General features: G+C 42.4%; 2 protein-coding genes across 6 annotated transcripts; one reads left to right on the forward strand and one right to left on the reverse strand.

The window, feature by feature from the left end:
- Nucleotides 1-280: 280 nt before the first annotated feature.
- kmt2bb (lysine (K)-specific methyltransferase 2Bb) lies at nucleotides 281-22,370 on the forward strand. Of its 3 annotated transcripts, none has more exons than XM_020092707.2 (36): nucleotides 281-688; nucleotides 2,070-2,148; nucleotides 2,312-5,905; nucleotides 6,029-6,210; nucleotides 6,346-6,462; nucleotides 6,653-6,833; nucleotides 7,108-7,339; nucleotides 7,429-7,496; nucleotides 7,587-7,844; nucleotides 8,030-8,136; nucleotides 9,072-9,197; nucleotides 9,620-9,733; nucleotides 9,947-10,093; nucleotides 10,190-10,282; nucleotides 10,378-10,495; nucleotides 10,590-10,703; nucleotides 10,857-11,041; nucleotides 11,158-11,259; nucleotides 11,556-11,666; nucleotides 11,850-11,926; nucleotides 12,151-12,374; nucleotides 12,477-12,580; nucleotides 12,708-12,845; nucleotides 13,057-13,215; nucleotides 13,313-13,430; nucleotides 13,538-13,616; nucleotides 13,710-13,870; nucleotides 13,969-14,136; nucleotides 14,239-17,236; nucleotides 17,618-17,718; nucleotides 17,860-17,997; nucleotides 18,109-18,361; nucleotides 18,561-18,668; nucleotides 18,892-18,975; nucleotides 19,405-19,534; nucleotides 19,666-22,370. In XM_020092707.2, the coding sequence occupies exons 1-36, from the start codon at nucleotides 359-361 to the stop codon at nucleotides 19,939-19,941; spliced, it is 11,574 nt and encodes a 3,857-aa protein (XP_019948266.2). In that variant the 5' UTR covers nucleotides 281-358; the 3' UTR covers nucleotides 19,942-22,370. The 3 variants fall into 3 exon arrangements, with proteins under 3 accessions (XP_019948266.2, XP_019948267.2, XP_019948268.2); XM_020092708.2 differs by having other exon boundaries at nucleotides 281-664; XM_020092709.2 differs by having other exon boundaries at nucleotides 288-526.
- igflr1 (IGF-like family receptor 1) lies at nucleotides 22,361-26,198 on the reverse strand. 3 transcript variants are annotated; one of them, XM_020092720.2, is made up of 7 exons: nucleotides 26,012-26,176; nucleotides 25,745-25,934; nucleotides 24,713-24,740; nucleotides 24,191-24,272; nucleotides 24,020-24,100; nucleotides 23,765-23,866; nucleotides 22,361-22,953 (listed from the first exon to the last, which is right to left on the reverse strand). In XM_020092720.2, exons 1-7 carry the CDS (start codon nucleotides 26,088-26,090, stop codon nucleotides 22,628-22,630), a joined length of 888 nt encoding a protein of 295 aa, XP_019948279.2. In that variant the 5' UTR covers nucleotides 26,091-26,176; the 3' UTR covers nucleotides 22,361-22,627. The 3 variants fall into 3 exon arrangements, with proteins under 3 accessions (XP_019948279.2, XP_069393415.1, XP_019948278.2); XM_020092719.2 differs by having other exon boundaries at nucleotides 22,413-22,953; nucleotides 24,176-24,272; nucleotides 26,012-26,198; XM_069537314.1 differs by lacking the exon at nucleotides 24,020-24,100 and having other exon boundaries at nucleotides 24,176-24,272.
- Nucleotides 26,199-27,138: the final 940 nt, after the last annotated feature.

Consider the following 27,138-nt stretch of genomic DNA (forward strand, 5'->3'; position numbering starts at 1 on the left):
TTTTAATTTACCTATGGCATACATATATAAATTAATTTACTTATAACAAACACACACAATATATATATATATATATATATATATATTGGTATATATATATATATATATATATGGTATTATATATAAGTACTTCTTATTATATTGGTAGTAGTAGAAGTCTATCATTTTATGGATGAATTTCTGAATGGGAGTTTGACGTACAGCCACCAGAGGTCGCCCCTCGTCTTCTTCCTCCCGGTGGAGCCTCACCGAGAAGACTCGCTTTCCCTTGCAGCATTGCGGCCCCCCTCCCATCTCGCGCCTTCCCTCTTGTCTCTGGTCGAGCTGCTAGCCGTCGGTGTGTGTTGTTGTTGAAGCAATGATGGCGGCAGCGGGATGCGGATCAGCAACCGCGGCTGCCGTAGGAGGCCAAGGTGGAACCGCCACGGCCAGAGGTCGTTTCCCCGGTCGGCCTTGGTCGTCACGCAGTCGTTTGCGCTCCGAGAAGCGGTGGCAACTCGGACGATCAGGCTTAGAAGCTGATGATGTGAGTAACGGAGGGCCAAGGCCCGCAAACATGGTCCTCTCGTTAAACGATGACCAGCCTCACTTGCGCTTGCTCGGGATAGAGGCGAGCCACCAGGTCCTTGGCCAGGCTGGGTACAGCTCTAGTGGGAGTGAAGAGGTGAGGTCCCAAACCGAGCCAGGAGTTAGTATCTTTATTTCATCTTCTCCCATTTTGTGTGATCGTTAAATGTGTGAGAGTGAGTGCTGTCCACAGCGGTGTGACTGATTGGTGCCATGGAGAAATGTCAACATCCCTCTGCTAGGCTAACGTTAACTTCAGCTCGGCGAGCTACCATTACATGCTAGCTGACGTTAGCCCAGTGCAGCTGACATTTAATGAACAGTCGCAGCTCTATCCCACTTCAACAAAGCAGCGGAGCGCAGGGAACTTCCACCAGCACTGCCCCTCCGTTGCTGCTATGGAGATAAAAAATATCAAGAAGGGGAACACAGGGGGATTTGGTATTGATTCTAAATCCAGGTAGTGAGTTTGCCCATTTGTAAACAAGCACCGCAGTTATTTCATGTGTGGCCCGCTCGTTATCGGGCCAGAGTAGCAGCTAGCTAGCAGTAGCGAACACAAAGAACGGGAAGGCTAGCTCCTCCTGCAAAGCGGCTAAATGCTAACTGCTCTGTGTTAATACGCTGCGAGCAGAGTTGTGTGCTTAGCTAGTTTTAATAACACGGAATAAACACTGCACGTCTACATTTAGTCACCGAGACACAGATACTCTGATGAGAACGTTTCGATTTTGGCTTGGTAGCTTTCCGGTTGACAGAAGTGAGTTTGAACGTATTCGAGGGCAGGGAATGGCTAACTGCTAGCTAATGTTGCCACAGGTTTAATGGTGGTGCAGGAGTGTGCCAGTGCCACTTGCAGCCTTGTTGGTAGAACTGAAAAGCTTCACATTGATACACATGTAGTCCGATCCCCGTGTACACTAGTGGAGCTGCCCGTGGACTCTCAGGTCCCAGCTCCCTGCATGAAGTGAGTGTTCAGTACTTCGAGAGTCAGGTAACTGCAGACACCTCATGTGCAACCCGCGAGTGTGATTCATACGAGGGTTGCAGGGCTCAGATCTTGCTGGTATCGTACATTTGCATCCTGGAAAGTTTCCCCCATAGACAGCCAATGCATTTTAGTTACTTCTAATGCAGATTCTTTTTATAGCAAGTCAGGTTGGGTGAATGTGGATACATGAAAATAATTGTCCATTTTGTGTCATTGATGTTATTTTATATTTTTCTTGTCATCATTATTATTATTATCAGACATAGTATTTCCTCAAATATGCCAAGATAATCTTCCATTGCTTGGTGTATTGATCAATTTTCCATTATGCTGTGGATGAATCCATTTCCAACAATGAACATTTATAGAATTGTTTCCACATTGAACTGTGTTAACTTGGTCTGTGTGGTGGATATAGTTTTTCTAATGTTTTTTTGTGATACTTATGCAGCTACCAGCAGAATGGTGTCAAGTTACCTCAAGTGTTAATTGACTGTTTTTATTTTTCAAGGGAGATGACTTCAGAGGATTTGAAGCTGATAGAAAAGGTCCCAAAGGACCTGCATGGTCTCGACAAAACCCTTCCAAAGGTAAATAAACACATCACTGCACTACATGACATGTTTGGTATTATCCATTCACAACACAGCTTCTAATCATTCGATCTGATGTATAAGAAACTTGTTTTCGGCTGAACTGTAGTTTTGAATCCAATTTGGTTTTTGTAGTATTTAATGTGTCTTTGTTTTGTAGGTGATGCTGTCAACACAAAAACTAAACGACAAAGTGAAAAGCTGCCACTTAAAATGCCAGCAGAGGAGGCAGCTCTAACCCCACCTGATCCTGTAAAAGAAATAAAATCACTGGAGGAAGTTCCCGTCTTATCTCCTGAGGCAAAGCCTGCAAAGGATTGCAGGAAAGGTTCAAAAGGAAAAAACACCATGGATCGACAGTCCACTAAAAGCGGAGCCTCATCAGCAGCACCAAGGATTACTATAAAGTTGGTGGCCAAAAAGAAAATGAAAACTGTAAAGGAACCTGCTTCACAGAAAAAATCTGTGAAAAAACTGAAGATAAAAGGAATTCAGGATCAGTCTAAAACCAAGGACATTCAGGGCAACCAGATTTCAAGTGCTCATGTCAAATTAAAAACGGAACCACATGAGGATAAACTTGTCACCGAGGATAAGGGAGAGGGGACTGTACCTGCAAGAAGGCGCGGGAGATCTGCCTCAAAGACAACTGAGCCTGTCAGCCAGACCAGCGCCAAAGTTGTGAGTGATGACCAAAAATCAAAAGAGGGAAACGTAGTTGGTCGACTTGTCACTGCAATGGAGAGTCGGACTAAAGAGCCAAAAACGAATGCAAAGAAATTAAAGCAGAAAGAATTTGCAACAGAACAGAGTTCTGAATTTAATCAAGTAGTGGTTCGTAGGAGCAACAGAGTCACTACCCCCCTCTCTACAAGTGTCTCAGACAGTGCAGCTGAACCAGAGAATCAGAGCAAAAGTGATGCCATTCTGGTGGAGTCAAAAAAAGAAGTTTCTAAAACTCTGGAGGCCAAACCATCTTCAAGAGGGGACAGACGAAGGCAAAGCAAGAGGCTAAATAAGGATGTAACAGTGCCAGAAAACCATGATCCATCATCCACAGAGACTGATAATTCAGCTGCACAGCTCGGTGACAGTTTGTCTTTGAAAAAAGAGGAAATGAGAGTCCCAAGTTTAAAGTTGATAAAGATCAGAAATCCAAAATATGATCGACAGGCCAGTGGGAAGAATTCAACTCGAAAGAAAAAACGCAGAAAATTTGTCTGGACATTAACATTAGTGAAGGGAGTAGGTCAGACACGGGGGACTGAAAACACTGACAAAGCACCGGAGAAGAATGTGAGGGAAGTGGACCAGTCCACTTTTTGTGACACGAGTGTCAACAAGACTTTGAATGGCATGGATAAAAAATCTAAACTGGACTATTCGGCACCACAAGAGAGCAAAAGCACGGAAAGCGAGTGTTTTCAAAAAAAAGCAGACGTATCTGAGGAAAAGACAACGCTGCAGGTGGAAGTTGAAGTGGAACAGGTAGCTGAAGCTCCTCCTGCAGAAATAAATAAAACGGATTGCGGGAAAGTTGTCCCACCTCTACAGATCAAAAAGGTATCTTCTCCTGGTAAACATAAAAGCTCAAAGCCATCATTTTTAATTCAGCAAGTCAGTCCTGTGTCTGAAAGGAATGAAGATGTTTTCAAAGATCTAAATGAAGTCAGTGAGGATAAGTCATCGTGTCCGGATACAGTCGTCAACCCAACTAGGAGACTAAGAAGGAGGACGTCAAGCATTGATTCACCACAAACAAAGTCTGTCAGTCATAAACCAGTAACCACTCCAAAACGAAGACTTAGAACAAGTCCACAAAAGGACGCAGCTCCGCTGCTGCACATTGAAGATTCTTCTCAGGTTTCAACTGATGATTCAGCTACTAATGTTCTTCCTGAAAACTCTAGTCCTGTTTTGGCTGAGAAGCCGATGCAGGTGACGAGTTTAAACTCCACAAAAGTTCCTGATGAGGATCCTTCAAAGATTGCTGGTGATCCCTCAGAGCCGCCAGTTGAAATCTCTCCACAGATGGTAAAGAATGAGGTCGAACCACAGATTACAGTGGAGAAACCATTGCCAGTGCCTTCCAAACCTAGAAAAAATAGAAATAATAAATTACGAAAAAAGAAGTCTGCCCAAATGAAGAAGACTGTCGTGTCCCCTGAAATCCCTGTCAACACAGAGTTGGCTACAGTTGAAGCTACTATCACAGAGTCTGTAGAAAAGGAAGATACTTCTACGACACATTTAGAACCAGAGGCAAGTCAGCCAAAAGCAAAGGATTTCACCCAGTCAGAGGCAACACAGATCTCTGTGTCAGTGGAAGAAGAGCTTATACAGTCCCCGGTTAAAGAGGAAACAGATATTCAGTTGATAGATAGTCAACAATCTTTGGTGTCCGAAAGCCAACAATCTTTGGTGTCCGAAAGCCAACAATCATTAGTGTCTGAAAGTCAAGCACGTGACCCAAGAACACTGCGCCTACAAAAGAAATCTCTCAAAAAAGCCAAAAAGAGGCGGAAGATTTTGATTGGGCAACGTCAGAAACACAGGCACAGGAGCAGAGACGGGAAGTTTGCTCCACTTAAATTATCTGACCGTCAGAAAACAGTTGAAGAGGACAGTGACATTTCCGCCCCATTGGCAGCTACCACACCAGTCCTGAGCTCCAAACTGATCGGAGTGCATAAAAAATACAAAAAGACACATTCAGGCCTAAAGTTTTTTGGGTCTAAAAGGCCAGAACCACAATCTAAAATAATTTCTAAGCTGCTAGAAATTGGGCTTGAAAAAGATGATTTGAAGCAAGAAGAAACAGACACGTTGGTTGATGGGGGGCAGGCAGATGTTGTCGATACCCAGCCTGGTAAATCAAAGTTTGTAAAAAACATCAAGCACTTCATTATGCCTGTTGTTAGTGCTAGATCCTCTCGAGTCATAAAGACCCCACAAAGGTTCATGGATGATGTTGGAATGTCTGTATTGCCTCGAAGAAACTCTCCAAAGAAGGGTCTACAATTGGGTTTGCAAATACGTCCGGGAAAGAGGAGAGACGATGGGATGGACAGAGCAATATCTCCTATCCTGCCAGTCGAAGGTGAGGACATACTGAGTGAAGCGCAACTGGATGTCGATCTGTTTTCAGCACAGGATCTAGATGACGACCTTGATTTAGCTGATAGCCTGTTCTCTGAGAGAAAAAGTAGCAAAAGTGAAAAGAAGAGGTCTTTTCTGAAGAACTCTAGTTTCAAGTGGCATATGTCGGAGGAGTCTAGCGAGGAAATTTATACACCGGACAAATCTCCAGAGAACAAATGTGAGGATCTGTTTTTATCTGCACCAGTGGATAAGCCCACAGAACTGTCTAGTGACCTCCTGGATGCTCAGAAAAAGAAAAGCTCTCCAAAGTTTAATAAACAAACAGCTCAACTCAAGATTTACCAAGGGCTGAAGAAGATAAACTCGGTTCTTCCCAAAAGCAAAAATACAACAGAGATGGACAGCGTGAGTAAACCCCTTCAGCCCCCTGTGGATTTAGCAGAAGGACTGGATGATGAGGCCATGAGCATCAGCCTCAGGCAGCGGAATACAAACGTTGAAAAGTCCAAGCTCAAGATTGAAGACCTTGATAGTCCGGGAGTAGTGAGGAAAGTTTCTGTGTGTGTTCGGAACACAAACTCTAAGACGCTTGGATTTCAGCACAGTAAAGAGAAGAGTTTAGTGGCAAAAGACATCACCCCACGTCCCTCAGGTAAGAAAAATAATTATAAGCGACGTATTATTTAATGCCAAGAAAACAGCATTTGTTTTACTACTGATGTAATCTTGAAGGCTGGACCTCGTAATGGAACCTGGCATTACTTTATATTCACAGGAGAGCTGCCGTCAGAGCAGAACTCAGGCACAGGTCAAAGCGATTACCCTGGGACTGTGGAGAGGGGAACGTCACAAAGAGCGCGCCTCACTGGTGCAAATAAAAGAATGTTCAATCTCCTCAGGAAAGCGAAGGTCCAGCTCATTAAAATTGACCAGCAGAAACAGCTGAAGTCATCTGGGGTAAGGTTGTGATGAACACAAGTCCACTTTCAGCTGTTGTAGACTTGTAATTATTCACTTTTACAAAAAAGATCCAAGTTTTGTAGGTTTCTTAGGCTTGTTGTGATACCTTGTGTTTGTCCATCAACTCTGCAGCTGTTATCTGGCCCGAGTGGCGCCAGGTCTCGAGATGTCAACTCTAAGAGACACAAGAGGAAGCAGAGGGTGCAGCCTCATGCTGTTCCAGTCAAGACAGAGTCGCCCCAAGGACAAGTAAGTTTTCAAATCAGGGGGAAATCGATCCAACAACAAATTCTGTCTCTGGTTTCACCACTATTTGGTGTTGTTAATCTAATCTTCTGTTACTGTCAAAATGCAGCAGAATAAAATTCTCAGTTCTAAACTATACTAAACAAAAATTTACAACCAATGATTCATTTGCTTGTTTCATCCCCCTCCTCAGCTCATCTCCCCACTGTGTCAGGAGTTTCGTAGAGCAGGAGGCCCACGGATCAAGCACGTGTGTCGTGCAGCATCTGTGGTGCTGGGACAGCCTCGAGCCTTGGTCCCAGATGACATTCCCAGACTGAGCGCTCTGCCTCTGCATGAAAGAAGTGGCATTTCCCCATCTGCCATCACTAAAGGTAGAAGGGACCTGATTGACAGAGTCACCTGGAGTTTTAGTCTTGAAATATGATAATTTAAATTTAAAATAATAAAGTGGGACATACTTCAAAAATCTCTACATCGATAATTTTCCAATTTACAGTTGAGTGGTTGGTGGTCGATCTCCAACTTAATGCCACTTAATTATTTGTCACTGAGAATACATTTTAATCAACGATCATCGAATTATGGAAAACCAAATGCAGCAACTGGTATGAGGTTGTTGTTCTTATTGTCTGTCTTTTATTGCAGATGTTGGGTCTCCCTCAGAGTCAGACAGTCCAGGACTCTCAGATCCAAAGGTCACCAAAGTCAAGAAACCATCGAGTTTTGCGAAACGGAAAGGACTCGGGCCGTTTGGGTACCGTTCTCGGAGGTGTGGCGTATGCAAAGGCTGCAACCACGAGGACGACTGTGGCGACTGCATAAACTGCCTTGACAAACCTAAGTTTGGTGGTCCCAATACAAAACGACAGTGTTGTGTGTAAGTTGACATATACTTATTTGTTAGTTGTATTGGAACACAACAAAGTTTTCAAAAATAATAAAGAATTCTGTTTGTTTTCCTTAAAGGTATAAAAGATGTGATCAAATTGAAGAGAGGAAAGCACGCAGACTGAGTGGAAGAACGGCACCCAAAGGTAAATATTTCTCTTGAGCATGGAAGCTTCATGTTGTTATACATCTGTAATATTAAGCGATTGAACGACATGCCTCCTCTCTCTTTTAAGGTGCCGCCAAGCGACAGCGATCTTCACTTAGTGGGGGTCATTCAAGTAATGACGAAGGAAACGAGGGTGCCGCAGACTCACCATCTGGTCTCCAGGGTGACGACCACAGTCCGTCAGTGAGGAAACAGCCGAAGCGTGTTGTGAAACCCCGTGTCTACTTCGACCTGGTGGACTACGAGTCAGATCTAGACGACAAAGCTCTCTCAAGCTCTGCGTCACCAGCCAGGAGAAGAGGAACTGGATACCGTTTCAATCAAGGTGAATTAACACTAAGAATCCAGTCAGGACAGTTTTTTTCCCTCAAGACCTCATATAAATATCAGCTTAAATATTATGTAAAGCTTTAGGCTTCCAAACACATTTCTTAAAACTATTAGAATAATTTTTGCTTCTAAGTGATATGCCTCTCATTAATGAAACCTGTTTTTATCTGTGTTTCAAAGACTTTGTGTCACTGGATGGATTCCTGGGAGACATTTCAGATGAAGAAGTCAGGCATCGGAAGTCCAGCTCACACCGTGTCCAACCTGGGAAGCGTAAACCCGAGAAGGTGTGTGATTCTGAGTACATTTGTGCAAGGTTTGAGTTACACTGACACATGTCCTGCTGAAGGGTGGAAAACCAGGCTGTGCTAAAATGTTGAAAAAGGTCAGCTGGCACACTGTGTTTTTTTAGTTCCCAATTAGTGACACTTTGTCACAGTTCCATGTCAAAAACCTGCCAATTTTGCCTCTTGATACCACGCCAAATGTAAATGCGTTTGTTTTAATCGCAGCTTGGTGTTAGGGTGTAGCTGAGAATTCCTCCTTTTTCCCAAACCCAGGCCATGCTGCTTTCTGCAGCTCCATCGCTGTAGATTTATTTTTCCAAAAGAAATTCCAGTTCTTGTTTAGCCACTCCTCAGCTAAGTAAGGGTATGATACTGTGGTGCCATCTCAATGTGTTTCAAAGGTCAAATGTGTCCAGTTGTTTTCACCTCTGCGGCATCATTCTGGCCATTTCATATTCATTACCACTTGGAGCACTAGCCAGAAAAGCTTGTTTGCGGTTGCGTCTCTAGGAGTTTACGCGTAATTGTGGAGACACCCAACCTATGCTGTAGACTCCACCATAGCTGCTGTGTGCTTCTTTAAAAATCTATGTCACTGCTACAGCAAGGACCACAGGAACTAATTGGTCAGCATCACTTCCATTTAAAATCCCTTGCCTATTCCAAAATAACTTTTTTTAATTTTGCACAGTGTTAACATAACAGTGCAACATTTTAGGTTAATGTTGTTAATGGGATCATGGCAAAGAAAGCATCAGCTGCCAAATGCCCACCTTACATCAGGTCTCCACAATTTCCATTGCTATTCACATTCCACATTGTGCCATGCGTCATTTCCTCCATTAAGCCTGTGAAAACACATAGTTAAAAGAAAGTATATATGCATTTTAAGGTCCATCACTGCCCATATTTAATAAATTATGGTTGTCTTTCAGGGTCAGACATCGCAGGTTCCTTTTGAGCAAACTCCCCCCAGTGTGCTGGCAGCTTTGGCTCATGGGTTTGAACAGAGAGACGTTGAGTCATCTAAACCTACTCACAAAATCAGGGTTGATTTCAAGGTAGGTCACTTTTCTTGCAGTGTTCTACAAATGTTGTAATATAAACAGATTTCTTAAGTTCATGTTCAGTGGGTACAACAAGTACAGCAATCCAGCCATGTGGTTTAAGATATTTGGGTTTTTTTTTTATCTCAAAGACAACTCATTCATCTCAGATTCCTAAAACACCAAGTTCCATATAGTTAAGTAAAGCTATGTAACATTGATATTGTCCACTAGAGATCAGTATTCATTCCAAAATGAAAAATATCTGACTTGTTCAGTTGTCTTTACCACTTCCCTCAAAACTCACCTTATTACCTACCTACCGTAGTCATCTCTTATATATGTGTTTATGTGAATTGTTACACTGGCAACTACTGTGAGCAGCCTTCTCTCAGCTGGTTTTCTGCTGTTGGTGTTATGATGTGCCCCATTTTCAGGAGGACTGTACTTTGGAGAACGTGTGGAAAATGGGTGGTTTGAGTATACTGACATCTGCGCCGCTCATGCCGCCCTATGTCTGCCTCCTTTGTGCCAGTAAAGGGCAACATGAGGTAACTGCGCAACACATTCTGCTCTACTTTAATTGAAATGTTGCTTCACCATAACCACCAGAAAATTCTTAACTATTAACTGACACAATTGCTCATGTAACACAATATTATACAGGTTAAAAAACATTTATTTCCTATTTGAAGTGAATTTAATTTGAGTGTCATTTTGAAATGAAGGCTTTTTTGTTTATTCGAAAATCTTTTTTTTTGCAGATGCTGTATTGCCGAGTATGTTGTGAACCCTTCCATCAGTTTTGCCTTGAACCATCAGAGCGCCCCTCAGAGGACAACAAAGAAAACTGGTGCTGTCGTCGCTGCAAGTTCTGCCACGTGTGCGGCAGGAAAACCAAGCACTCAAAGGTAGAATCTGCTAATTTGACTTGTTTTTTTATCATATTTTATTTGGCAAAATTAACAGAGTTCAGATAGTAAATTTATTTTTCATGTTTGCCTCAGCCTTTGTTGGAGTGTGAACGATGCCAGAACTGTTATCATGCCTCATGTCTTGGACCCAACTATCCAAAACAAAACAAGAAGAGGAAAGCTTGGGTATGTTGACATTCTTTAAAATAGAATTTAACAGTGAAGTACGTTTGAGGTAGGAACACATTGATTCCTGGTCTTATCTGATGGTTTTTGTGCAGGTTTGTATGACATGCATCAGGTGTAAAAGTTGTGGCGTCACACCGGGTAAGAGTTGGGACGCTGACTGGAACCATGACAAAGGCCTCTGTCCAGACTGTTCAAAACTGTATGACCAGGGTGAGAATTCAACCTTGAAAGTTAGTCAGCCCTGTTTTATCTCAACATCACCAATCTGTGCTGATAGTAAGCATCTCTCTGTTCCTCTCATAAGGTAACTACTGTCCAATCTGCTTCAAATGCTATGAGGACAATGACTATGACAGTCAGATGATGCAGTGTGGCACCTGTAACCACTGGGTACATGCCAAGTGTGAGGATCTAACAGGTAATATTTTTATCCTTTGAGGAGAAAAGAACCCAAACTGATAGAATGAAAAGTGTATGCTTGTTAAAGCTTTGTTCTCAGGTGCTTCAGAGTTATACAATGCCTTTCTCTTCATCCACAGCTTAACTCCTCTCTCGTTTAAAATTATTTCAGATGAGCTGTATGAGATTCTGTCGAGCCTTCCAGAGAGTGTAGTGTATTCATGTCGGCCGTGTAGTGTAACCCAGCCCAGTGCCTGGAGAGAGCTGCTTTACATTGAGCTCAGGGCTGGGGTGGAGAAGGTGCTAGCTTGCCTGCTGTCCTCCACCCTCACCCAGCACCTTGTTACCTGCTCACAGGTAAGAGACTCAGCTTTCAAATCCACCATGTGCCACCCAGGCTTTTACGTTATTATACAAATATGTACTTGTGCATGAAATACAGTGTGTCCCACAAACATTTGTTTCTGCTGCAGTGTGTAAAGTTGGTCGATACTGACAGCAGACTAGAAGGGCAGCCAGCCTGTGACCTCCGAGCTGTAGGCAAGAAATTTGACAAGGGCCTTTATACTACGTTGGTGAGTACAGAGCCTCTTATTCATTTTCTGAATGCATGTTAATTTGAATGAGGTTTTATGGACATTAACACCTGAGTGAGAATCAAGGGGTAGTGTAAAGAACTCCCACCCACTTTCCTTACTTAAACTAAATGATGTAGGGGCATATACCAATCCTTTGTATAGACTTTGTAAACTTTTAGCAGGGCTGCGAGGAGCACCCACTCTAAGCTGCCATCTTGGTCCGCGGCTGCACAGCGCCCCCAGGAATGTCTATATTAGTGTTTTTGCTTTCTAAATTTGTTTTGTTTCCATAGAAAATGTTCCATGAAGATGTTGTTCAGGTGGTTCGAAAGAGGCTTGAGCAAGAAGAGGATCTTCCAGAGGAGCAGAGACCCACTGCCCTTGCACGCTCTTACTACCTAAAGGTGATGTATGGCCATAAGCACTTCAGCTCTGCCATCTGTTAATATTTTAGATATAATGCAAAGGCCTCAAACCTTTTTTTCATTTGCTAATGGTAAATTTAAAAAGCACCAAAGTGACATTATGTTTTTAGAAATGCAGGTGCGTTCGCATTTATCATTGATGGATGTGATTTTTATTTTTAGCTCCTCGAGGAGGTGTTTAATTGGTTCAACAGCCAAGATCCAAAGGTGTGGAGCTCTTGTACCAAAGACATGCCTATGTGAGTAATGGTTTTCATTTACTGGTTTGTATGCACCTGTACATTTATTTGAAAATGACTCTTCACATAAATGGCCCCTGCCAATAACAGTAAACCATCATCATTATGCATTTGGTTTATTGCACACTTTCTTGTGAGTGCTACATGCAATTTTCTGTTTTACTTTGCATTAAAAGTAATATTTACAAGCTTTTAAACTCTTAAATAAATTCTTGGGTTGATAGGGGGATGCTGTCCCAGGCTGTTCATCCTCCAACAACAGAGCACGTTTATGCTCAGTGGCAGGAGAGGGAGGAGCTCACGTCGAGGGCCCCACTGCGGCTCCTGCAGGAAGACAACGAAGAGAGCTTAGATGTAAAGGAGGAAGAAGCAGTTTCTCCGATGTCTGGGGAGCTAACAAGCCGGAACCACTTCAAAACCAGCAGGGCTGTCAGACTCAAATTCAAAGGTAACGCTGTCAGTTCAGGAGAGATGATCATGAACGTTGATACCTTTTTATATTGCTACACAGTGTTTGGGCTTGTAATATTTACATTTGCATATCCATTAGGGAAAAGAGGCCGGCTTTCTAAAGCAGATCTAGACACTGGATGGTCCAAGGATGATGAGAGACAGTGCTCATTGTGCCAAAAATTTGGAGACCTCAAACCTAATGTAAGTAATGTTTTAAACACGAACAGAAGTCGATAGTATATTGTAAATTGAGTAACTGCTCAGAAATACTGTACACTTTGATTTGTAAAGCGGTGGGATTCACATCTTCTTTTGTGTTGTTCCACAGGAAGCGGGCAGGTTGCTGTACTTGGGCCAAAATGAGTGGGCACATGTCAACTGCTGTCTGTGGTCAGCTGAGGTGTTTGAAGAGGACAACGGCTCTCTGTTACACGTACACAGTGCTGTCACAAGAGGGCGCTTGATGGTTGGTTGTTAATCTATCTTGAAAACTGATCTGTTAGTGTAACAATGTGTTTTAATCCACAATATCAATAAATCTGTGAAATGCGCCAAAATGTATTTTCTAAACAAAAGTCTTATAACAATCCCTCACTCAGACTACTTGATTACTTTGTTACATTCACTCAAACTTAACATTTCACTCTTGTGTCCCATCAAACCCAACCCCCTCTTAGCGATGTGAACGCTGCAACCAGACGGGTGCCACAGTGGGCTGCTGCCTGACATCTTGTCAAAGCAACTATCACTTCATGTGCGCCCGTTCCCGTCACTGTGTGTTCCAGGACGATAAAAAGGTCTACTGCTACAAACACCGACATCTCATCAGTGGCAGGGTAAATGCTGCTCTCCCAACTTTTCTTCCACTGAAGGTATTTACGGGTCTTGAATTTGATTCTGACTTGTTTCATCACTCCTTTTTTTGTTGAACAGATGAGAACTGGTCAAGAGTTTGAAGTAAACCGCAGGGTGTATGTGGATTTCGAGGGGATCAGCCCTCGCAGAAAGTTTTTGACAGGACTGGAACCAGAACTGATCAACCTCATGATTGGTAAGGTTCTTTTCATTAGTTGCCTCTTTCACTCCTGTTTGCATTTACCAGCATATACCAGCTTAAATACGGAACTTATAATTGGTATCCACATTGTTATTACACAGGTTCCTTACAGATAGAAAAACTGGGTGTTCTGACAGAACTTTCAGCTAGCAAAGGAAAACTGTATCCGGTGGGGTTTCAGTAAGTTGCATTTTTAAATTTCACACTTCATTAAATTAATAAAAGATATCATTGACGCATTAAACGAAAACCACTTTGCTCTTTTTTCCTAAGGTGTTCTCGGTGGTACTGGAGTACAGTTAATCCATTGCGCCGGTGCAAATATACATGTACAGTCCGCGAGGTTCGGCCTGTTGTCCCAGAGAAGCCTGTTGAGGAGATGCCTGACCGAGGAGACAATCACACCATAGCTCATAGCCCCTGTCCGCTACCAGGTGTGTGTTCCCTAATGAATATTGCATCAGGAAGTGTTTTACTGTAATTTGATAGAGATGCTTATAATTTGTAAATGAATGTTTTTATAAATCTTCAGAATCTGAAGTGCAGGAGGCTAACATAACAGACTCCCAACCCCCAACGGAGGACAGCTTTGTCCAGGCACCTCCTCCTAAGTCAGATCACAGTGCAAGGCCAAAGATTCCCAGCTATCCCCAAACGAGGAGACCTGCTGGAGGAATGTCTCGACCTCTGCCATCTCCAGGTGAAATATAAATAAATAAAAAATAATTAGCACGAATATTTTAGCAGTCCATCCAATCAAAAGTATGTGTCAAACTTCTGATGAATTCTGTTTTCTTCTCAGGTTTAGGCCAGTTGAAACCCCACCACATATTAACCATTAGTGATCTGGAGGAGACTCGACGAGTTCGTCACCATCCCCCACATTCACACACAACAGGCCCCCGCGGTCGCATGTCCCCCCCGCCCCTGGGCCCTCTCACTGGACCGATCACACTCCGTGCTGGAAAATCTTCCCATCCCACTTCCCCACTGTTCCCACTTGCTACAGACAACCCGATAAGTTCTCCATCATCCCGCCCAGTCGTAGGTAGAAGTGCGTCCTCAGTCCGATGCCCTGGAAATACAATGACCCACTGTACCTCATCTTTCTTCCCTCAGTCTCCCTGGCAGGACAGTACGGGAAACTTTCCTTCTCCTAGTCTGTCCTTCTCTCGAACTCGATTATCATTTGATCTGAATCAGTCAGACTCAGTCGAGGTGCCGCACAACTTCTTAGCTTCACCAGAGCCTGAAGATGTCTCTCCAGCCAATGGTACTTCACCCCAGGGAGACTTGGACCAACAGAAGGATGAAGAAGAATTTCCCTACAGTTCATTCCACAAGGATCCCAGCATGAGTCTTGGCCAAGAGATGAGGACAGAGCTGGAGATTGAAGAGACGCTCCTGAATGAAGGTGTAGCAATGAACTGTGGGGGGCAGATAGTAGTGGAAGGTGATGATCAGGAAGAGTTTTGGGACAGAGTCCAGGATGTACACAAAAGGAAGACGCTTGTTGCCAACCTACCACGGTCTGCAGCTTCAGCCAGGGACGACTTAGCAAGCACCTCCTCTGATGAGGATGATATGGAGCATTATTTTGACTTCTCTCGGACAATAGTCAGTCGTCCCGGATCAAAAGATCTCTCCAAGTCTCCCTCCTCCCCTTCCTCCCGGCCTATGGCTCAGCTTGACGGTGTTGATGACGGCACAGAGAGCGACGCGAGCATTGTGACCAGCAATGATGTTCAGAAAGTTGATGGTCCTACTCGAACTCGGATTCAAGCCAAAAACCTGAATAATAAAAACGTCCCTGAATTGGAAACTGCAAACGGCACAGAGGCTGTTCGGAATCTGTCCCCCGTAGCATCGTCCAATGATAAGCATACAGATTCTTCATCAGTTACCATCTCAGTAGTCGGCAAAAGTCCTGTAGATGGTTCAAATCAAGATGCACCTAAATCATATGATGCTACGCTGTCAAATGACAACAACAAGGGACTTGTTTCTCCACAAAGCTCTCCACTTAAAGAGCAAAACACTGACTCTGAGACTGTGCTTCCTACTCCAGTTCATGATGCAAACTCACTCACAAAGGTGCCTGAGACCTCATATTCAGTGGGGGAATTCCAGGGTCCCAGTCTAGGGTTTGCTCCTGAAATGCCTCTTGTTCTTGACAGCTGTAAGCCTGACAGCTTTGTGTCATCAGCTGAGGCATCTGCTGTGTTAATGAACCACTTGACAGCGAATAAAATGGAACCTTCTTTCGCTGATGCTTCTGATACTAGTCAGCGCATCTTGTTGGAACTTCTTCAGCCACCTTCAATGTCTACAGATACACAAAACCCCACTCAAGGCATTATAGACCCCTTGCAGATGTATACCTGCTTACCAGGTTTACCAAGTATTACACTTCAGCCTGTGACATCCTCACAAGAGTCTGCAGCCTCCATAGAACCTCTGTCTACTAAACTAACCACGCTTACTACCGTTGGAGACGTGACACAAACACTGCTTAGTGTCGCTCCACAAAATGATCCCGTGCTGTCTGTGACATCTGGCGCTCGACCCCCAGCAGTGACGTGTGGAACTGTCTCTGTACCCATCTACTCCACAAAAACACAGGCATTGGGTTCTACGGCTGTCACCATTGTTTCTTCCACTGCGTCAATACCTTCTCTTTCTGTGCTGACGACACAGTGTTCAGCTGCTCCAACCACAATCCAAACCACCTCAGCCCCTGTGATCCTAAATGGTTACAGCTCATCATCTGTGCAGAAAGACCCTGCATCTGCCCACACTATCTCCATCAACTTTTCCACCCCCAGGATGGCTTTAGAACCTCAACAGCCAGTGGTGTCTCAGGCATTACCTGGTCATGCCATTCTTACTGTGAAAGAGGTGGGGGGTCCTAACGTGGATCCCACACCTCACGTCCTGCTGGTGAACCGACTCGGGCAGATCTTTGTGAAGAATCCAGAAAGCAACACTTTTCAGCTGCCCACTCCCAACTCCCCCTCCTATAACTGTGTCACTCAGATTGCAAGTCTTTTGCAAAGCAACGCGCTTTCAGCCACACTAGCAGCAGCTGGCAACATGACAGCACCACCCCCCAGGGTCAGCGTGGCAGCAGCAGTGCCTCCGTCAGTCACACCTGCAGTTCAGAATCCAACCACAATTACACAGCTGCTCACTCACAACAGCAACGGTTCGGTGGCATCAGTTAATGTGAAGAAGCCAAGGAAGAATACAAAAACATCAAAAGATGAGACTGTAACACAATTTAAAAAACCAAAGAAAAAGAAGGAGTCCAGTGCATCCAGAAAGTTATCGAAGGCGACAGGTCAGCCCGCTCAGTCGGCTGAGAGTCCTCCCACGACCCCTGCTGAAAGTGCCCAAGCAATTATCAACCAAGCAATGGCGAGTAACTACACCCCCAAGTGGAGTGGGCTTCGAACACTCAGCCCCTCCTCACTGGTTTTGCCACCTGGCCTATTGATTGAACCAGAGCTTCCTGTGTCACCTCGCTCTTCATCACCAACGCCAGCTCCTGCACCACGACCTCGCACCCATGTCCGCATGAAAAGAGTGTCCTCGCTTTCAGACCGCATTGTCACAAAGAAATCAAAAGTTGACTTCCTGCCACCAGAGCCCATCAGCGAGGACAAGGAGCGGCCCAGAGCCACCTTTCCCATCATCTCCAGCAGGGCCTCGGGAGTCCGCATCAAGACACCAACGGTGAAAGGAGTGCTAAACCTGGACGAGCTAAAGCAGGAGCGAATCAGTGATTCTGAAAGCACAGGGTATGATTTACTTGTTTGAAGTAGGGATTCAACTTCTGATTATTTTCAATGCAGCTTAATTTGCTCTTTGTTTTCTTGATTAATTAAGTTGTTAAAACTTTTGACCAACAATCCAGATCCCAAAGACATTTCATCCTTTGATTCATATAAGTCATTATATTTAAGGATCCCTAAACTGAAAATATTCGCTATTTTGAACAGATACTAACTGAATATGGTTCATCTTCATGCAGTTATTTTTCAGTGATTTCAGTTACTTACTCTCACCTCCTGCATAAGCATCTTTTCTGAAAGTTCAAGGCAAACTTTACACTTTTTTGTTTCAAAGAGCAAAGTGTCAGATAAGATGATAAAGTGATTAAGTGCTAATATCTTTCTTAGGTCTGAGCCTTGGGATTACATGTCTTGGGGGGAACAAGGCAAGCCGCATGCTTGGGAACCAGTTGGACACAGCAACTTGACTGACTGGAAGAAATACTCTGGTAAGCTTGAGTTGTAAATGTGTAACAAACGATTCCAACTATGTCTGCTGTGTTTGACATGACATTTGATAAAGGATCGGACTGAATCTGCCCTTTCAGTATGAACAAATGATTTGTATAAATTGTGTTTGTATGTGATAGGTGCTGCTTCTACCTCAGACGATGAACCCCCGCCGTCTGATAAGGATGAAGAATGTTCAACTAACAGAGACCAGCCGTTCTTACAATTTGAGATCACCAGCGATGATGGGTTCAGCGTAGAGGCAGACAGTATCGAGGGTAAGACTAATATTTCCCTCATCTTCAGAGTAATAACATTAGTATATCGGTGTTTTATTCTGTATCCACTTGTGTTCATTCTATTCACTTAAAACTGAACTTTTCCTTCAGTGGCTTGGAAAGCGGTGATAGATGGGGTGCAGGAGGCACGAGCGCTTGCGAGGCTGAGACCTCTCACCTTTCAGAGGATCACAGGTGCTCGTATGCTGGGTTTGGTCCACGATGCTGTGGTGTTCTTGCTGGAGCAACTTCAAGGAGCTCACCGATGTCAACCCCACGCCTTCCGTTTCTTCAAACTGTTCAGCCAAGAGGATGATCTGCCGGTCAATCCCAGTGGCTGTGCTCGCTCTGAGCTCTATCTTAGGTACGTTTCCTCTTATGGTTGCTGTGTTATGTGAGTCAGAATGTTGACAAACCTTTTTTGAATCATTGATTTATACGTGGTTTGTAAATGATTTTTAACTAATATACCATTTGTATTTCACTTGAGTAAACTAGTTGATTGTTTAACTGATACTGATACTCACCTAAACCTGACATTACTGTCTCTCTTCTCTTAACAGGAAGTCCACGTTTGATATTTTTAACTTCCTGGCTTCTCAGCATAGGCAGCTTCCTGACAATGGGCCTTATGATGATGAGGAAGATGAGGTTCTGTTGAAGTCCACAAGGTCAGACTTCACTTGTTTTGTTTTATTCTATCTATTGCTGGAGTTATGTTTTCACTATTTTGGTTAAGTAAAAAAGTAAAACTCTGTACACCTCAACTTATTTAGACCTTTCACACCATTTGTTCTGGAAGAATAAATACATATATTTTTTTATAATAATATTATTATTATTATAAATATTTTCTGACGTTTTTTGATGAATTGTGGTCTGCTCCTTCTTTAGACGAGCTACTAGTTTGGAGTTGCCCATGGCCATGCGCTTCAGACACTTAGAACGAACATCCAAGGAGGCTGTTGGCGTCTACAGGTCAGTACTACATTTGCATAATAATTGATGTTCTGCTTTGAAATTGTTGTTCAACAATTTTGACTTCTGGCATTTTAAAATAAAAGAAATTGAAGAGCAGATTTTGAAACAGCAGTGTGTGGGTTAGATCTCTCTCAATAACTGTTACAATCCTTTTTCCTGAATAGAAATATACACAAAGCATTTGTCAAATTAAAATTTTGACCTTATCAGAGATTTCCAAATAGCCTTTTTTACTGCATCTCTTGACATTTTTAAGGGTAACGGTGAATTAGATCGATGGAATGCTGGAAGTACTTCTGTAAGATGGGTGTAATACTGCATTGACTACATTTCTTGTCCACAAGTTGACTGCAGAATTTATAACACCGTTGCTTTACATCACTGCTGCCGTCATGAACTAAATCAGCCTGTCTGTGCGTGTTGTAGGTCTGCCATCCATGGCCGAGGTCTTTTCTGCAAGAGGAACATCGAAGCGGGGGAGATGGTTATTGAATACGCAGGCATCGTCATCCGCTCAGTGCTCACTGACAAAAGGGAGAAGTACTACGATGGCAAGGTTGGTCTGCTGTTTTTCTCACAGTATTTATCAGTTTCATCTTAATGTAGGTCAGTTATCCACAGTGACTGAGGCTTGGTGTTGACTGAGGTTAGAGGATGCATCTGTAAGCTTTTTTTTTGCCATTGCAGGGTATTGGCTGTTACATGTTCCGCATTGATGACTTTGATGTGGTGGATGCGACCATGCACGGCAATGCAGCGAGGTTCATCAACCACTCCTGCGAACCTAACTGCTACTCCAGAGTGATAAACGTGGAAGGCCGGAAGCACATTGTCATCTTCGCTCTGAGGAAGATCTACAGGGGGGAGGAGCTCACCTATGACTACAAGTTCCCCATTGAAGACGCCAGCAACAAACTCAACTGCAACTGTGGAGCACGGCGATGTCGGCGTTTCCTCAATTGAGCGATCCCTCGAAGGAGATGGGGGAAGATCTTGTTCGCTAGTAAGCCTTAATGTCTGATGGCACTGGATTGGATTTTGGGAGGAGGTGGGCAGTCAACATAGCAGGTGAATTAGCCACTTTGAGACCAGAGAGTAACACTGGGCTGTTAGATGTGACATGTGGACATTTTATCGATTGGACAATAAGAAGAAGTAAGCAAGAATTCATACGTTCTTGAAAAGTTTGTGTTCGCAAGGTTCTTCTGTGTTCCTATCTCACCACAGCAGTAAATTTAGCGGAGGAAGGACAACAAGTCAGGCTCCTGGATCTGTCGGGACAACACCAACAGAAATTTTTTTGATACACACGTCAAGCCTTATCTGTTTGAATCATTGTTGAAAACCTGTAGTTAAGATTTGAGGGATTCCTTATATGTTTTATTCATTTCTGGGTGGGGGGTGTCTGTCTGTATGACACTTGTGATCATGATTGCTCCATCGTCCAGTGATGGGATCATTTTAAAGCCCCATTCGTGCAGTGGTGAAGTCAGTTCCCGAGCCATACATTCACTCGTACCTTTATTTGTGCATTTTATCAAACATTTAACACTTCTCACGTTGTTGATAGATTTTTTGTTTCCTTTTAGACTCACTTTTTCATAAATAACAAACATGGTGCTAAGCTTTGACAGGTCGTCAGTTGAACTAAGCTGTCCTGTGAATCAGGAATTGTTTAGCTGTTTATTCACCCTGCTGAGGTCATGTATCTTAAATTTATGCACTCGAGCAGTACTCTTATCGTCATTGGAGTATAGTGTCTGCTAGGTTTGACACTTGTGGTCTGCTGTTTTTTCCTCTTTCTCTTTCTTCCTGTGCAGACTTGCAATGTAGATTATTGCAGTTTCAGTCAGTAGTGTCATATTTATAAGAATGGAAGCAGGAAACTTTTTTTCTGTTGATGTACAGTGTATGTAGCAAACACTACCCAAGCCAAAAGTGAAGAGTTGTGGTGAATATCAGTTTTTAGATATATATATATATATTTTATTACTCTTATGGCAGATGCTCATTACATGTTGCAATAAGACTTTGCTGCCCTGTAGTTGCGCATAAAAAACCATAAAAACACACATTATTTTCTTCTTTGTGAAACTTGCGAGAGTTTATCTCTTGATCAGGGAGGGCACTGGCGTAAAGCATCGCTTCTGAGTGTGTGCACTCAGCTCCTGCACCAGGCTTGTTAAAAACAGGGTGCACAGACTTAAAAAGTTGTCGCAGTTGCAAATGAAAACAAGAAAAGGTCTGAAGTAGAGCTGATAGAACACACTCAGCACCTTTATGATAATTGTTTAACATTGTTCTTAGTCCATGTTCAGTGCCGTCATTGACGAGGCTAATTGAAATCACACACTGTTCAAATTGTATATTTATTCATGTTTTTGATTTTGATTTTTAATGGTAAAAGGTTGTGCTTTGTATAAACGGTGGTGGTCTTGTGTATTAGGAGATCTCCCCTATCTGTATATTTTTTTTTTATTGTTTACAAATGATGTCCTTGGTTTCACTAATTTACTTGAATTTTTTCATTTGGGGCAGTTATGTCATTCATTTAAGCCTTTATGACAAATTGTTCTAAAGCAGGTATTTTTAAAGAATCATTTTTATTTTATTTTTTTTGTTATGGTAGATTACTGTCGGTCTTAGAATCAGACACAGGAGTAAATTGAGCACTGTTTGCCTTTCCAAGCCCATAATCATTGTTTTTGTGTCACGTCGTTCTCTCCAGACAAACTGGAGCAAATTTCCATAATCTTTTGGTCGTAATCTTTATCCCATTTCCTTCTTGCATGTCCAATCACTGGGATGGAGCCCAGATTAACATGTGTCAATCACCCACCTGACAACGAGAGCAGTCACTCCCAACTCCTTGCAAGGATTCTACCTCAGCTGTTTAAACAGATGTCTGGGAATACTGATGCAAAAAAGAGAGGATGATAATTTAAGAGTTGCTTGGTTTTAATTTCCTGCAGAGTGTGTGTTTGTGTGTGCACGCGTCTGTCTGTGTATTATGTGCGTGCATGTGTGTGGGTATGTGCGTGCACCTGAAATGAAGGATGCAAAGCACTAGTCAAAACCTTAAGTTATCATGACCATCTCTCCCAGAATCTGTTAAGAAAGCTGTATGTTATATATACACACATATATAAATAAATATATATATATATAAATATATATATATATATAGTAGGGTTATTTTAAAGTAAGTGTAAAAGACATAAAAATGAGAAGATATGTGATCTTTAAATTTACGTCTTTGTTACCATGTACAAATAAACCCTGAGTTTGTAAATATTTGTATACATATTTCTAAACCGGTTTAATTTTTCTATGCACTTTTTTTTATTTATAATGTCATTTGCCTAATAAAGATGTTAAGATGTTTGAACAAACATTTTTTTTTTTATTATAGACGAGAGTCTAGACACTAGTAATGTGAAGCAGTGAGCGTTTACTAGACTATTCCAGAAATCTGTTGAATAATATTGATCATTGTATTTCATTGTTTATTTACAAAAAAGTGGGTAAAGATGATTTTTTTTTTAAAATATAAAAACATTAAAATCTGTCTTCGATTTGTAAAAGTCACTGTAACTTCAACTTGCACAGATAAGGTCAGGCTACATCTCTGAGGTCACACGCAGGAATACTACACGTCTGTATGGTTCAGTTTGAGTTGGGCGAGAATGGTTATTGCATCATTGCGCTCCATTTTACTGAGCAGCTTGGCCAGGTGTGCCACTGTCCAGTCAGGGTGCTTGCTGGTGACCCCCTCCAGCACGGCCTTCAGGGGGCTCTTAATGTCCTTCATGGAGTAGGTGTATGTGACCCAGGTGGAGGGGAAGGAGCAGTGCGATGCCAGGTGCTTTGTGTTTTTTCCTGCTTGGCTTTCTGGATCCAACAAAATCACCAACTCCTCCAAAACATCCAGGTTGTCCAGCACTGTCTGTAAAGGTGCTGACTGGATGTCAAGACCTACAGAAAAAATACGTACGGTGTTACAAAAGATCACTTGTAATACTGGTGATAAACACAATGGTTTGTGATGCAGGGGTCTTTAAAACCTGAAACTTTAAAACCTCTGGACCTTAAAGGGGAATTCTGGTATTTTTCAACTTGGACCCTATGTTATTAAATGTGGATCAGATGAATGGTACTTGCAGCAGTGGCAAATGTCAACCAATGTTGCTGTTTTTTCCCCCAATAAAAGGCCCAAATTGTTATTTGACAACATAACACATGTCTTGCTCAACCAGTGAGTCTCGGCCCAGTCACTCATGTGAATGCAGGCAAATGTCACGGATCAGTGTTCACAAAGTTCAAGTTGAACTCCACACGAAGTGACCAAGGTTTGCCACTGTTACATTTCAGTCCGACAAATCACGTCCAACTGTTTATTGCAGCGGTAGAACAACAGTTTGTGTTTGACACAAACAGTGCAAGCAAAGGGGTTGATGGGAAATTTCTGCCTGCTAAAATAGGCTGCCTAATAAGGTGGGTGTTTAATAGATGATTTTGGAGAATGAGGTATGTCACATGATGTTTGTCACATGATTAGAACAGCACAGCTTGAGTTGGCTGCCTGAACTAGCTTGCAGGGTTTGCTCCATTTGTGACCGTGTCATGACCTGGGTTGGTGCAGGCAGACAGAGGTGGAAACACATCAGTGATAGAATTCCCCTTTAACATCATCACAGAAGATCATATCAAGAAAAAGTAGAATGGGAGTTGCACAGTTTTGCAGTACAGTTGTAGTTTCACATTTTTTCCAGTAACTTCCACTCACTGAGAATGTCGTCGATGCAGGTGGGAACAGAGAGAGGAGCGATTCCTTCTTCAGCCAATAAAGACCTGAAATGCAGTTCTGGGTGTCGACCTGGGTTCATCCCTAGCATGAAACACACATGTTTGTACAACATCAGTAAAATGACATCCCAAAGTAATAAGTTGGAAGTTTCCCCATGTATGAGTTCTCCAAAGAAAACTTGTCCCACCTCCCTGCTCTTATCTGGAGCTAAAGCTTCCCTTTCAATATTCAAACCTTTGTTCCGCTTCATGTAGACTATGTAGGCACATAACAACAACAGCATGATGCAAATTACGATGGATAATGGTACCGTCCCTGCAAAAACAAAGAAGAATTTAGATGTTGAAGAAATGTGTTCCTGTCGTGTAATCAAGAAAAAGTTGAACTAACATATTACAGCCAAACCAGGAGCTGTTGGAAATGTGGTGAAGGTAGATGGTGGAACTATCCCTGTTGGAATTGGTGTAGAGTTGGTTCCTTGGTTTGTCTGTATATGAAAATGAAAACAAAGTGAACTCTACAACACTTTAGGCAGTGGTTCTCAAATGGGAAAAGTTTCCAGATTCATCCATTCAAATTATCATTGTATATGAGCATTCTGTGTGGATGCAGTGAAAATCTTTCTTAAATATTTCTTTTCTCTGCGGTGTTCTTGAGAGGAACTAAAAAAAATTTAAACGATTTTGAAACATAAATCATTTGTTTTCTGCTAATATAAGTTCTTATATTCTCCTAATATAAGAACTTATGACTCATCCCATGATATAAGGGGATTTTCTTGGTAATTGTATCATTTCCTCTTTTGAAATAAGACAATTTCCTGCCTATGTGCAGACTGAGGAGCACATGAGGAAGCCAAGAGTCAAATTAAAACACCATTAAAATAATACAATAGAGGGACACATGCTCGGAGTCAACTGTACTCACTGCGACTTTAACCTCTGTGATCCAGCTTCTGCAGAAATCAGAAAGAAAACAAACACTGGGCTTTTACTTTAACTTCCTTATTTGACATTGTGTTTTTGCATGTGTTGTGTTGTTTATTTGCCATTGAATCTTTTGATTTGATGTTGTGTTTTGGGATTTGTCATTTGTGGTGGTGCCTTTTTTGTTTTGTTGGTGTGCTGTGTAATTTGATGATGTGTTTTGTTTTGTGTGTGATTTTCCATTGGGTTTTTGTTATTTATTGAGTTTTGTGATTGATGTCATGACTCTGGACTTTATCTCTGTAATGAGGAGTGTTTTGTCTCGATCTGTGTTCTCTGAGTTTTCAGTTTTATGTTGTACTTTTGCTCCTGGTGTCCCACTCTATCTGTGTCCCACTCTATCTGTGTCTCATTCTGTTTAGAGTTGTGTTCCACTCTGTTTCCTGTTTTATTTTGTAGTTTCTGCTCTTTATGTGTTGTCCACCTTGACTTCCTGTCTTGAATAGATCACCTGCTTGTCCTGTGCCACCTGTCTCTAGTTTGTCATCAGCTCAGTGAGGACATAAGTCTCTGTGCTTGTCTTTGTCGGTGTGTGGTTGTCTCATCAGCCTGTCGTCGGTCCTGGTCTTCTTCCTGCCCCCTCACATCATCACCCTCTCTGCTTCTCCGTGAGTCATGTCTCTCTCTATGTTTTTCAGTTCTTCAGTTCTTTTTCTAGTTTTCTCAGTGCTTTTCTGTTGGAGGATATTTTTGCTCCTATATATTTTGTGTCAGCCCTGCTTCTTGGTTTCCTGTACTCTTCCTGTTTTATGGACTTTATCTTATTAAAGGATTCTTTTTGTGAAGTTTTTGCATCTGCATTTTTTGGGTCCACCCGCTCCTTAAAAGGTGACAGTTGAGTTTTGTGCTCTGTTGTTGTGTTCTGTGGTTTTGTGTTTGCTGGTTTTTCCTTTGCAGCACTCTAACTCATCCCTTTTTAAATGTGTGCAGTTGTGCGTGTCTGCTGTGGGAGTGATGAGTGCGTCTTATTCACCTCAGCTCACACTCGGTGTCAGTAGTTGAGTTACAGGTCCTATTAACTTTGGATCCATGCGGACATGAAGCGCACTCTTGACAGTAAGCTCTGCTGCCGTCATTGAAAGAGTTGGCTGCACACTCTCTGAAAGGAGGCTCGTGTCGTCCTCCGAAATCATCACGGCCACAGTTAGGAGTAACTTTATACCCTATCATTGACATTAAATATGATATATCATACAATAGAATATGGAATATGATGTGATTTAACATAATATCCACTTACCTGGTTTGAAATCACACCGCACACATTCAGTCCCAACAGAGTAAGTTGTTGGGTCCTTGCATAGTCTTGAGTGTGTCATCTCCAGAGCTCTGGTCTAAGTGTATAGTGCTCACGTTGGATATAGACTCACTGTGGAAACTTTTTAAAGAAATGAAACCTGCTGAAATGTCACTGAGTCATGTAAACCACGTAACTTCCGTTTATCATGATGAATCATTATACTTTGGCAATAAATCCTCCCTAAATGTGATAAATGTTATTTGTTAAGTTAAAGATCTTTTTCTGTCTTCTTGGTGAAGATTAGAGGAAGTTAAAAACCTTCATTGAACCTTGGGGTAGATTAATTGTTTTATTTCTCTCTGTGCACAATGTATCAGAATATATGGATGTATATTGAGTCTTTGTTATATTGCTATAGATGTGATGTCTGCAGACCCCCAGGAGTCCATTGCACACAACCAGTGGGGTCTGTGAAAACATCCCCGAGTCATCCGTTAAATATTTTGATGTTTCTAATACGGGCCACTTCAGGTTCACTTCCTCTCCTGCCAAGAGCACTGCCTTGCCAACAAAAGCCCACATTTGTTTGGGGATATTTGTTTCACGTTTGTTATTTTACAAGTCGGCCATTTAGGCTCACATCCATTTAGTTCTGGCCAAAAGTGCTTCACCACAGTTCAAATTGGACCAACCTAATCACTTAGCATTTTCACTTACATAGATTTAGGCTCTGCAGCAGAAGGATCATTAGGTTGATGTTATCATTTGTTGAAGAGAATTGAGGTCTGTTATTGATTGTTTTATTAACTTCTACATGCTCATATGTTTAGCTGAAACACACGTTTTTATACATGTGAAAGTTTGACAGAGTCTGCATCTTTCATGTTATTTTAGTATTTCAGTTGGTGGTTTCCTGTTTGGCCTCCTGAAGGTGCTGTGTGTCTCTTCTTTCATCAGTTTTTTTTTTTTTTATCTGGATGAGAGGTGAAACGTTTTCAACACACCCTCAACATGCAAAATCCTGGTGGTGCAGTTGTGTCAATATTACAATGAACAAATGCAGACACCAGTTGACTGCAGTGCGGTCAGCATCTTTGATATTAGTCATTTATTAAAAACAGTAAATG

The sequence above is a fragment of the Paralichthys olivaceus genome, chromosome 13 (genome assembly GCF_024713975.1).
Source record: "Paralichthys olivaceus isolate ysfri-2021 chromosome 13, ASM2471397v2, whole genome shotgun sequence".
NCBI classification, from domain to species: domain Eukaryota; kingdom Metazoa; phylum Chordata; class Actinopteri; order Pleuronectiformes; family Paralichthyidae; genus Paralichthys; species Paralichthys olivaceus.